Source organism: Lagenorhynchus albirostris, chromosome 2 (assembly GCF_949774975.1).
Source record: "Lagenorhynchus albirostris chromosome 2, mLagAlb1.1, whole genome shotgun sequence".
In the NCBI taxonomy this organism is placed as follows: Eukaryota; Metazoa; Chordata; class Mammalia; order Artiodactyla; family Delphinidae; genus Lagenorhynchus; species Lagenorhynchus albirostris.
The window spans coordinates 159,300,707-159,314,083 of record NC_083096.1 but is presented as its reverse complement, the minus strand read 5'-3'; the positions used below and the strand labels follow the sequence as shown (position 1 = coordinate 159,314,083).

At 45.5% G+C, this 13,377-nt stretch overlaps 1 protein-coding gene across 1 annotated transcript in view; it reads right to left on the bottom strand.

Annotated features, from left to right (window-relative positions):
* The window catches only part of CSMD2 (CUB and Sushi multiple domains 2), a 669,690-nt gene that overhangs the window by 552,435 nt on the left and 103,878 nt on the right, over nt 1–13,377 (bottom strand). Inside the window, exon 3 of the mRNA XM_060142710.1 lies at nt 2,611–2,723. Coding sequence (XP_059998693.1) covers nt 2,611–2,723 — 113 coding nt within the window. The remainder of the gene's footprint in view (nt 1–2,610; nt 2,724–13,377) is intronic.

Below are 13,377 nucleotides of genomic sequence, written 5' to 3'. Positions count from 1 at the left end.
GCTTCCCCGCACCTGCCTCTCCTGTGAGCCATTCTGCCAGGCAGCACAAAGAGCCACGAAGACCACGGAGCTGGCGGAAACCCTGCCCAGGTGACTACAGAGAGTCACTCAGCTATAGCAACCTGTTTGCACCATGCAGGGCCTGCCTGGGCCTTGCCTGGAGCCTTTCCCTTCTCAGTGCCGATGACTTAGAGACCTGACACCATGAAGTGGCTGACGGAGGGCGGGCCCTGCCTTCTGTCCCGTTGGTCCTTCTCCTGTTGGGGCTGCCACCCCCGGGCCAGGCAGCGGGGAGGAGGGACCCACTGGCCTCCACTTTATCTTAATGATTCGTGACCTCATGTGAATCGCAGCCCCTTCGTGAATCTGATGGAAGCCCGAGCTCAGCCCTGTCTAGAGGGATTTTCTGCAGTGACGAAATGTTCTGTGTCTGTGCTGCCCAGTATGGTAGCCACAAGCCACAGGTGGCTACTGAACACTTGACAGAGGCTGGTGCAAGTGAGAAATGAAATTTTAAATTTGACTGAGTGTTTATTCATATAAATATAAATAGTGGCATGTGGTTAAAGGCTACTGTTATTGGATAGCACAGCTCTAGACCGGGGGTCATCAAACTCTTTCTGTAAAAGGCCAGATAGTAAGTATTTTCGATTTTGCAGGCCATGTGGTCTCTGTGGCAATAACTCAACTCTGAATTTGTAGTGCATGTAAAGAGTCATAGACAATGTCAGCAAATGGGCTTGGCTGTGTTCTAATAAAACTTTATTTATAAAAACAAGCCAGGAACTGGATTTGGCCAGGTGGGCCATAGTTTATTGATCCCTGATCTAGACCCTTTCAAGAAGAAAATACATATACCCTTATACGTTCAGAATGTGGTTTCTAATTACAAGGGGTTTGCAGACCTTTGATGCCCTACTGTAGACCTCCCCATGGATTCCAGGCTAGAACCTCTGATTTTATTAGGCTCCATGAATGTACCTTCAGCTCTGCTCTGCCTGATGGAGAAGCACTTGGCATTGTTTCCCAGAGCAGGCAACGTGGTCAGGGATCAACAGGACACTTTTTTCCTAAAACCTCCTAAGAGTCCAGGCCTCAGACAACTATCCACAAAGACTGCTAAATGAGGACACCATGAGGGCCCAGCTGGGTCCCGCTGTGTGTCAGCCCCTCCTGGGATCTCTGCAGCCACCAACTCTAGTGTGAACGACTCATTCCCCCCACCATCCCCAAACACAGCCAGTCCCCCCAAGGCCCACATATGGTGGAAGAAGCTTCTGAAGAGGCCTCTCTTACTTAAACAAGAGGTTGTAGCTCAGACTCAAAGAGACTTAGTTTGGGTTCAGAGCCAAAGGCTGAGGACAGAACCAGGATGACCAAGATCACAGGCTTGCTTTTGGGAGGAACTGATTGTTTTTCCCAAAGAAATTGGGTTATCCCAGGAGACTTCACTTGAAAGACAAATAGGTCTTTTCAGAAGCCCTCAGCTAAAGCAATCTGGAGTTATGTCAGAAGCCCCCAGTTAAAGGCATGTGAAACTTTCTCTGGAGCCTTCTTAGCGCCTTTAGTTAAAAATAACTGAGACCTTCTCAGGAACTCGCAATCGCTTACGTTAAAGCACCGAACACCCCTTACCAACAGGCGTGAATTTTGCCAAGGGAGTTAGGATCTGCCCTCTTTCTGTGGTATCCTCCTAGCCAAGACAAAGGTGGTATATCTATTTGTATATTGCTATAGCTCCATTCAAGAAAGCATCACTTATTCTTTAAGTTCTTAGAGGCAAGAGGAAGAAAGCTTTCAAATAACTGGCATGCTTTACTAGGGTGTTATGTCATTACTGTTATTAATTATCATTAACAGTCTTAAAATATGCCTATGAACGATCTCAACACAAAATAGCAGTGTGGGTCTTAGCCAAGAGCAGCATAATTACCTATTAATGAGATGTAAATTTCCCAGGAAAATGACAGTGATCTAGACGTACCACCTTCTGAACTAACATAATAAAGTTAATAATAATAATAGTGTATAATCTGAAGATATTAGTGTTAATTTGAATGCTAACACCATATTTAAACAGGCTTAGAGAAGCGGCAATTATTTGCGTAACTCAAACCAAGAAACCCTAATCTGTGCTATCAAGGAAAAATTGATTGTTCTTCTCTGAATGATATAAAGCTGACTCTTTGCAGTCACTACAGTGAGCAAAAAATTTTTTCAGCTACTTATTTTATGTCTTTTACTTAGGGTTTATATCTGCCTCATTTCCAAAACCAAGCCAAGGTACCTTATAACACAGTGAAGCCCAAGAGAAAACAGAATTTAAAAAATAAAAACACAACAAAACCCAGTTAAGGGGAGAGAAGATGTTACCAGGCCCTCAAGATAAACGACGGCAGCTCAGCTCTGATTTCAAGTCTCAGTTTCCTGGAAACAACGCAGCGGGGCAATTTAAGTAACTGTGTTACTGGTTAGTAACCAGCCTTGTTAGGACAGGCACAAGCTCTGAATCTGAAGAAGCCCTTCCCGGCAGCTAAGAGCAGCGCAGCCCTGCCTGCAGCTATTACAACCTCACACATACGGCTCCTGAGGCCAGGCCGAGGCACCTACCTTCATAGCTGGCATGGAAGCCCTGCGCGCTGACTGCGTAGTCACTGATGAGGCGTAGAGAGAGGGTGGTGGCCGCGCTGACGACGGTGGCCGGCAGCTGAAAGCCTGTGAGCCTGAAAGACAAAGAGGTGAGATGGAGGGAGGATGACCCCCTTGGGAACTAAACATGCCTTAAGCATTTATTGAGCACCTGCTGGATGCACGGTGCTGATCTAGGCACAGGGAAGGATACGAAAGAAGTCGAACGCCAGGCATATGCACGGTGTTCAAAGTTAAAGTAATTTCCAGCAAAGGTGATGGAGACCAATCACAGAAATATGGGGGGCTACTCCCCCGAAGCCATGGGCTCCCCCCGACCTGGAGGCTCGCTCATTTATGGCTCTTCTCTTTCTCCTCCTCCAGTTTCTTCTCCTGATGTATCCAAGCAGGACCCTATGGGGCCTTCCCCAAACAGACTCACCCCACCCCATGTCCTCCACTTGCCTCTTGTCCGTAGAAAACTGTAGCCTCCTAGGCCTCCTCTGAGTTCCAAAGAGTAAATTTAATCAGAGAAGTGAGAAAATGAAGAAGGAAAGGAAAACAGTCAAGATAGACAAAATAATAATAGCTTAGCCATTATACAAAGTCAAGGACCTTTAGTTCCTCCTCAGGGGCTACAGATAATATTCTGAGCCATGTCCTTTGAGCTGTTTTGCAGATGCTGAAAATCCCATCAGGTGAAAGAAGTTAACTGGATGCTGCCCACAGCACGTAGATCCCCAGACCAGTTGGAACCAGAAGGTTGAGGATGTTGACTCCCGATTACCTCACCACCAAACAATCAGAAGAATGTCCACAAGCTGATCACTTACCCCACAAGCCCCCTCCCTCACCCTGTCTTTACAAACCTTTCCCTGAAAGCCTTCAGGGGGTTTGGCATTCTAAGCAGTAGCCAACTGGACTCCTTGCTTGGCACTCTGCAATAAACCACAGCCTGCTGTCAGCAGATTGCCTTTATTGCGTGTGGACAAGCGGACCCACATTTCGTTCAGTAACACTGACTCTTCCCCTTCTGGCTAAGGTCCTTTGAGACTCTGGGTAGACTTTGCCACAAATTTACAATGAATAGTCACCAACAGACAATATTTATTCACACACAGAGGAAAATATATCCAACTCTAAGTAGCAGAATGCGGATGCTTCTTGTCATGGACTTTCTTCTTTAAAAGGAATAGGTCTACTGCTTTTATAGAAATGATAAGTGCTTATTATTTTTAAAAGATGAAACCAAAAAATAAAAACCCAGTACAATCTAGAAATAATTGTTCTTGACAGTTGACATACAAAGAGATAGAAGGATGAGTAGTTCAGATCATATTCAGTAAAATAATTTCATACAAATGGGATCATATTGTACGTGCTTTTAAAATTAAAATGCTTACATTTTTTTCCTGCGAGTTAAGTAAAGAAAAAGAAACAGGGATGAAACAAAAGGAATTGTTGAACCTGAAATAATATGTTTTTAGCACAAGAGAGTCATTTTTAAAAGATTCTTCTAATTTTAAAAGGATAAAATAATGAAGATTTCACTGAACACTTGGGAACATATTTTAGGAAAGGAGTTGTCCTCTGCTGGGTGTCCACACATGGTGGCCCCCACAGGTGACGTGATTGCGCACAAAGGTGGTGGCAGGGTGGCCAGGCTCCTGTCCACCTTTGTCGTTTGTCCCCTATCTGAGGCTTATCTACCGTCCCCCACCCCTGGCAGGGCTCAGGGAGGAATTCAAAGTGTACCTTTACCTCCATTTTTAAATTAAAAAAAAAACTGTAAAAAAGATAAAGGGAAAAGTGAAAACTGGGAAGATTATGTATAATATATATGACAGGAAGAGGATTAGTATTCATAATCTATAAAGAACACTTACAAACCAATATGAAAAAGGTAAACAGGGAAGGAGGAAAAGAGCAAAGGATACATACGAACAGAAACAGAAAGATGTTCCACCTAATGAATATCAAAAATATGAAAACTCAACCCACGAGACTCATTTTTCATCTTTCAGGTTGGCAAATATCCAGAGCTGGCAAAGGTTAGAGAAGACGAAGCCTGGAGTTATCAAAATGATACTAAGGAAATGCCACAAGTGACACACATACATCTGACAAACCAGATGAAATGGACCAGCTCCTTGAAAAACACAAACTACCATAATGTCCCAATATGAAATAAATCATTTGAAGAGCCATATAGCTATTAAGGAAATTGAATTCATAATTTAAAAACTCCCCCAAAAGAAATACCCAGGCCCAGAAGGTTTCAATAGAGAATTCTACCAAATGTATAAAGAATTTACACCAATTCTTTACAATCTCCTCCAGAAAACAGAGAAAGAAGGAGCACTTCCAAACTCACTTTATGAGGTATTAGCCTGATACCAAAACCAAAGGCAGTACAAATAAAGAAGACTAAAGACCAATATCCCACAGAATATAAATACAACATGCCTTAACAAAATATTAGCACAGAGAATTCAGCAAAATAATAATTTTGCTGAATAATTATACACCACAAAAATAATTATACACCATAACCAAGTGGGGTCTAATTCAAAGGATGCAAGGCTGGTTCAATATTTGAAAATCCATCAGTGTAATTCACTACATTGACAGGCCAAAAGTAGAAAAATCACATGACCATATCAACTGATGCAGAAAAAGCACTTGACAAAATTCAACACTCATCCCTGATTTAAACAAAAAATTTTCACAGACTCACAGACTTAGAGGGTGGGCTTGTGGTTGCCAAGGGGGAAAGGTGAGGGGGAGGGATGAATTGGGAGGTTGGGATTGGCATATACACACTACTATATGTAAAATAGGTAATTAACAAGTACCTACTGTATAGCACAGGGAACTGTACTCAACACTCTGTAATAACCTGTATGGGAAAAGAATCCGAAAAAGAATAAATATATGAATATGTATGAGTAATTCCCTTTCTGTGCACCTGAAACTAACACAACATTGTGAATTAACCATACTCCAATGTAAAATAAAAAATAAAACTTTCATAAAACTAAGAATAGAAGGAAACTTCCTGACTTGATAAAGAGAATCTACAAAAATCCTATAGCTAACCTCACACTTAATGGCGCAAGACCGAATGCTTTTCTCCTAAGACTGAGAACGAGGCAAGGATCTAACAATCCAATTCGAAAATAGGCAAAAGACATGAAAAGACATTTCACTAAGGGATATGTGGATGGCAAATAAGCACTAGAAAAATGTTCAACATCATTAGCCATTAGGGAAAGGAAAATTAAGACCATTATGAGACATTACTACACACCATTAGAACAGATAAAAATAAAAATAGTGACAACACCAAAGACTGACAACCATACAGAGCAACTGGATCTTTCGTACGTTGCTGGTAGAATGTAAAATGGTACAGACATTCTGGAAAATGGACAATTTCTTTTTAAAAAATACTACACACACACTAGTCATACAACTCAGCAGTCACACGCCTGGGCATCTGTCCCAGAGAAATGAAAACTGGAGTCCACACAAAAACCTGCACATGACTGTTCAGAGCAGCTTTCTTGTTTGTTTGTTTGTGGAATAGCCCCACATTGAAAACAACAAAAATGTCCTAAAATAGGTGAATAATTGAACCAACTGCAGTACATCCATGCCATGGAATACTACTCACTAATAAAAACGAATGGACTATTGACACATATAACAACTGGGGTGGATCTCTAGGTTATTATGCTGAGTGAAAAAAAAAGCTTATCTCAAGAGATAACGTAGCAGATGATTCCATTTATACAACATTCTGGAAATGACAGTATTAAAGAGATGGAAAACTGATGAGTGGTTGCCAGGGGTTAGGTTTGGTGAGAGGAAGGGGAGTGGGGTGATTCTAAAGGAGTAGCACGAGGGAGAACTTTGTGGTGATGGAACAATTCTGCATCGTGATTGCACTGGTGGTGACATGAATCCACACGTGATAAAATGACATAGACGTACACACACACATTGCACCAACGTCTATTTCCTGGTTTTGATGTTGTACTGTACTTGCATTAGATGTACCCATTGGGGGAATCTGGGAGAAGGGTACATGGGACGTCTCTGTACGATCTTTACAACTTCCTGTGGATCTATAATTATTTCAAAATTAAAAGTTTTGAGAAATCGTATATGTGGCTCACATTATATTTTTATTGGACAGTATTTCGGTCCTCCATGAAATCTGACATAAACACAGTCCACCTAGATTGAGCCTTGAGCTGCTGCTTGGTTCTTGGTGGGTCCCTCTGTTCAGCTGCCTCCTGTTCATTTCAACCCCAACAATGTCCCCACCCACCACCAAACACACACACCTGCATCCTTGGCTGGGTCCTTGCTGGAAATTGCTGACCACCAGAACCACAACCCTGGCCCCCAGCCCACCGCTCTCTTGTTCACTGGTTTCCCACCAACTTGCTCGTGCACCAGACATCCTTCTCCACCCCCAGACAGTCATGTATGATAATGCCAGACTGCAGATCCCAGTGGACCCTGATATCAAAATACCAAATTATCCCCAAAGGGCTCAGACCTCTATCTGGAGCTGAACTTCAGGCCCCAACCCCTTTTTGTCTCTACCCCTAAGCGGGCCCAGTTCACAGCAGCTTCAACTTGCCTCTCACCCATGTGCACCAGCATTATGCCTTGGTGCCCTTCCCAGACACCCAACAACATACAGCTTCATGCAGAAGTTTCACACCTCACCAAGGCATGACCGCTTCTCCCCTGAAGTCATCTCTGGAAATGACATTCTTCCCAATGAGTAAAATTTGTTGATTTTATCCCCCTAGCTAGTTCCACGATATTTTTGAGCTGCCATTAAAGCGTCCTAGACCCTAGTTTCCTGGTACTATATTGACACAAGCTACAAAGAGCTAATGTACACTGTCAACAAACAATGACAGCTTTATCACTTGCAATACACGGAATTGCATCTTACTAGGCATTTTCTCTAACCAGATACTTACCACTACTCTGCTCTTTCCCAGGCTTGGGAGATAAATTCTAACATGGAGGGTTCCTCAAAGGTGCTAAAGCTGGAGGGGGTGGGCAAGCTTGAGTCTCCCCATCTGGATACTTGAATCACTCCTCTGCCCTGCGGCCTGCTCTTCCCTGACCCACTCCTTATTGCTGAATTGATTTCAGACTAGTTGATGACCCCGCAAGCCAGGAGATACCACGTTGCATGTCGGAATAAGCAAATTAAACTTTCAGATTTTCACATCTTTTATCTGACAAGTCTAAATACTATATTGAAAGGAGTGAGGCATTGTTCAATAGTGCAATCCAGACTCATTAGCGAAATGGGGTAAAATGATAGCAGGAAAGGCAACAGGCTCCTATCGCTGTTGTCTGTCTTGTTGACTCTAAAATGTGTGGAGAACAGCTTTTGCAAACAGATGGGGTGGCCCCAGATGTAAGCTAATACTCTTCTTTCGCTTCACCAAGGCTTCTTGGATTTTCCACTTCCCCAGGAGCCTTTTTTTGGCTTGTCTCCCTGCCCAGAGGAGCCCAGAGTCTTGGAAACGGGTGATGCTCATGACCCCAAATTTCTCACTGTCCCAGTTCAGAATCCATCAATGGCTTCCAACTGTTCTTACGATTAAACCCAAAATCCCTAAGGAGGCCCGCAAAGCCTGCTTGGCTCCAGCCCCTCCAGTCTTCTTTGGTCAAGGGTGGGGGCAGCAGTCAGCCCGGAGTGCAGGCAATGAGGGGTGTATTTCCTGTGGACAACTTGAAAACAATAGTAAAGCAGACTTGACAAGTCTACTTATTATCACCATGAGTCTGCACCCGGAACAGTGTCAGTGATAAAATCCTCTTCCCCGCCTCTCCCACCCTCCTCCTTGATACACTGCTGGTTGCAGTTCCTTCAACTGGCCAAGCCCCCATCCTCAGGGCCTTTGCACACGCTGTTTCCTCTTCAGAACATTTTCTCACATCCCCTCCACCTCTTTGATTAACCCCTTCTCATCATTCAAGTCTCCTCACAAATGTCAACATTATTTTCAGAAAGGTACATTCCTGACCTCCCAGACTAGTCTATTTTGCATTCTTTTTTTTTTTTTTTCTTTTTTTTTGCGGTACGCGGGCCTCTTACTGCTGTGGCGTCTACCGTTGTGGAGCACAGGCTCCGGACGCGCAGGCTCAGCGGCCATGGCTCACGGGCCCAGCCGGTCCCCGGCATGTGGGATCTTCCCAGACCGGGGCACGAACCCGTGTCCCCTGCATCGGCAGGCGGACTCTCAACCACTGCGCCACCAGGGAAGCCCCTATTTTGCATTCTTGAAGGTCCCTGTGGAGGTCACTGCTACTCTTCACGTATCTCCAGCTTTCCTTCCAGACACTGGTGCAACGGTCCCTCCCCACCTTTGCTGAGCTCATGCCTGGCTATGGCACTGGCTTTGCCAAGGATGAATGGGTAGCAGCGAAGTGTGCTGTTTCAAGGAGGGAGCCTCGAGGACCCTGGGTTCCTTTCACGAAATTCCCCTCTTCCCTTTTCCTTGCTACGGTGACCCTGGGTCTCTGTCAGCGGGGGTGTCTGAGTGATTTCACTAAGCAGACTACCCCGGCACACCACCTTTGAACATGTAGTATGGCAAGAAAGAAACTTCTAGTGAGTTAACCCTTGGAGATTTGAGGGTTGTTTGTTACCATGTTTCTAAGTGTAGATTTTTATTATTATTCAGGTGTGGTGAGGGCAACAGATGAGGAGGAATTGCCATTGAAAAGATAGACTGGGGCTTCCCTGGTGGCGCAGTGGTTGAGAGTCCGCCTGCTGATGCCCCGGTCCGGGAAGATCCCACATCCCGCGGAGCGGCTGAGCCCGTGAGCCATGGCTGCTGAGCCTGTGTGTCCGGAGCCTGTGCTCCGCAACGGGAGAGGCCACAACAGTGAGAGGCCCGCGTACCGAGAAAAAAAAAAGAAAGAAAAGATAGTTTGCCAAAGGTGGGGGAGGGAGCATGCCATGCCACACGGGGAAGCACCAGGGTTGGTCAGGATGTAGAAGGGATGGGAGGAAAATGTAAGCAAGAGCCCTAACTGGGGCTGCAGTAGGGGAAGGAATGGGTGAGGCAGGGTAAGCAGGCGACTGCCCTTAGTTGTCTGACATCTGACCCTGGGGTGCTTAGGGCAGGGGGATGGTGGCTTAACAGCTAAGAGCTCAGTAAAGGAGGTAGGTGGGCTCTGAATTGGTTGGTTTGCATATAAAAGGCTCACTCCCAGAAGAGCAGTTTGCTGTGTCTTAGAATTGCTAACCCTGAGAGGGGCTGCCTCTCCTGGGTCAGCAAAGTCCCAAGATGTCAAAGCATCAGAAAATATTTGTATTATTTGTGTGATTAACACACACAGTCATACACGGCCCATCCTGACAATTACCCTTTTTTTTCATTGCTAGCATTTATCACATTTCCTAATAAGATGTATTTTGGGGTAAATATTTTTATTATTTTTGTGATTATTTTGTTCAGGTCTCCATGAAAGCAGTGGATATGTTTGCTTTCCCCATCCTTGTCCAGTTCATTGCATACAGTAAGTTCCCTACATATGAACAAGTTCCGTTCGGGGAGCGCTTTCGTAAGTCCAATTTGTACGTAAGTCCAACAAGGTTAGCCTAGGTACCCAACTAACACAATCAGCTATATAGTATTGTACTGTAATACGTTTATAATACTTTTCACACAAATAATACATAAAAAACAAACAAACACAAAAAATAAAGCAAACGTTTTTAATCTTACAGTACAGTACCTTGAAAAGTACAGTGGTACAGTACAAAAGCTGGCATACAGGGGCATAGGGTGAACAGGCAAGAAGAGTTACTGACTGGAGGAGGGAGAAGAGGTGGGAGATGGTAGAGCTGAAGGATCGTCAGCTATAGGAGATGGAGGGCAAGCTGCAGTTTCACTCACGCCTGACGCTGATGGCACAGGTGCTGGTTCCTTGCTGGATTCAATTCTATCTACTCTCCTGAAAAAACGATCCAGTGATGTCTGGGTAGTACCTCTTTTTTTCTCGTCATAGATGGTACAGTACCGCTGGATTGCATTCTGAACGGCTGCTGCAACCTTCATGTACCGTTCAACGTTCAGGCGCTGTGCCTCAAAAACTAACAGTGCCTCCTCAAATAAAGAAAATCCCGTTGCCATTTCCTGCGTCGTGAATCTCTTCGGTTCTGCAGTTACTTCTTCCTCTTGTCTGTCTCCGTCCTTTCTCTGGGCCTCCAATTCCTGGCGCTTCTTAGCAGTACCAGCTACATCACCGCTGCTTTTACGCTTGTTTCAGGACATCCTGGGCTTGAAATAAAGACACTTTACTTCTGTACTCTATACAGTACTGTACGGTAAAGGACACAAAAGCGCAGCCACTTGTAGAGGATGCACGCACGTGACAATGTACACCAGACACGTGAACTAACTTATGTTACTGAACATGCGAATGCACATTCGCCTCTTTGGAAGTTCACAACTTGAATGTTCGTATGTAGGGGACTTGTATTTATTTTTGAATGAATGAATGGAGGATTATCTGTCATTTCCAGCGGCAGCCACACAGTGTCACAGTTCATCGTGATGCTGCCAGGATAGACAACAGGAGGGGGAGACAGCTGGACATGGTATAAGTAACACTTACTGACTCTGGCCATCTCCCTACACCCACGGAACAGGGTGAGATACAAGGAAAAAGCAGCCTGTTCTGAACATCTCCAGGAAGAAGAGGGGCTTTTAATGGGGCTATCAGGAAGAAGGGACAGAGGGAAGTGGAGGGAGGGTGGAGAGGAAGCAGTGAGCCCAGGTGGGAACGTGAGACTGCCCCAGGCTCAGAAATGCACCCTCCCTGCTTTGTGGAGACTGAGGAAGGGAGAGACCCTTAGAGGGGAATTGCTCCATGGGGCACCCGGCAAGGCTGGACTGTCCACAAAAGGGCTGGTACGTCCCCACCCAAGTTTGGCCCAGATGCAGCTGAGTTGGTGCTGCCCACCTGCAAGCAGCACTGAGGCCTTGAGCATATCAGCAGTGGCTAGTGTGGCCTGAAGACCGACGGGACCCTCCTGAAATGCTGAAGTCTGTGAAAGACTTGCTTGGGGGAACCACAACAACGGCTGAAATGAGATTTCTCACCTTCCTGAGTGGGGGCTCTAGGTCAAAATTTTTTTTAAATGCAATGATATGACACTTTTTCCACCCAAGAGAAGCATTTGCATATTCCTACCTGTAAAAATAAAAGGTAGTCTTCTGACTCCAGGAGACAGTACCCATGTCTGAGAATTCCAAGGCTCTCAGTTGACTGACTACCATCTTCCCAAGCTGGGGCCTCTGGGCTCTGAGGCACAAGGGTTGGGGTGAGACCTTGAAGGAACCCTGTCAGGTGAGGAACAGTTGAAGGAAGTGGGCATGGAAAGTAAAAGAGAATTGGTAAGGAGAGAACTGTCTTCAAATCCCTGAAAGTCCATGCCTGACACACCAACGTCCTCATGAAATGATGAGCGAGAACCAGGACCGCAAGGACGGAGGTTCTGGGGAAGCTACTCGGGTCCATCAACATACAGAAGAACATGGGCAGTCACACCTGCTTGGGGAGGGAACAGGCTGCCTCTCAAGGTCAATCCGATTTTAGTTCCTCATTTACTTATTGAGTGCCAATGGGTGTCAGCTGCTGAACCTCACAGACGGGTCAGAGCCGTGGGCTGAGCTCACCGGGACATGGCTTTGTTTCCGCTAATCAGAGGACCCATGGGAAAGACCAGAATGAAACTCTTATCTCCACGAACTCTGATCTTAGAGTCCATTAGTACAGTGAAGTGACTCCATTACTGGAGTGTGTGTAAATCCTGCTTCCTGATGTCTAGAGAAACAGGAGGATAGGACAGACGGAAGAGTAAGGCTTTATTCGAGCATCTTCCAGGCACATGGCGGCCTTCTGAGATGGGGACAGAACAATGAGTCGTCCCCGCGCGAGTACTGCTGTGGCCGGTGCTCTAGGCCTCAAGTGAAACCAGAGATCTGGTCAGCTCTAAGGGCAAGATGACTGGGCATGACAGAGACAGACCAGCCCTTGGGTGATGTGGCTCAAGGCTTTGCCTTTGCTGTACTTGGCCTACCTTTCCGCCTCTGCTCACACCTCTCTCCCCTTTGCTCTCTCCCCTGCACCCACATGGGCCTTTACACTTGCCTTGAATGTGTGGTGTTTCTTCCCACCCCAGGGCCTTTTCATACGCTGCCCCCAGGGCTATGTGCACTGCTCTCTCCCTTAGCCACCCAGGCTGCCACCACCTCACGTATCCATCTCCCACTAGCTTCTGGGGTCTCAGTTTGAATGTTACTTCCTCTGGGAAAGAGTTTGGAAATCCCTGATAACCCTCCTCCAATAACAGAGTATTTCTCCTTTATAATATGCATTCCAATCATAATGAATTGATTTTCTTATCGAATTACTTGTGATGTATCTGTCTTTCCTTCTTGATGGTAAGTCCCTCAAAGGTAAGGACGTTTAACTTCTTCTCTGCATCACTAGCACATATAAAATGGAATATTGTTACGGACTGCATATGTCCCCCCAAAATTCATATGTTGAAGTCCAAACTCTCCCCAGAGTTAATGGTACTAGGAAGTGGGGCCTTTGGGAGGTAATTAGGAATCAAAGAGGTCAGGAGGGTGGACCCCTGTTGAATGGGATTAGTGCCCTTACGAGAGTCATGAGAAAGCTTGCTTC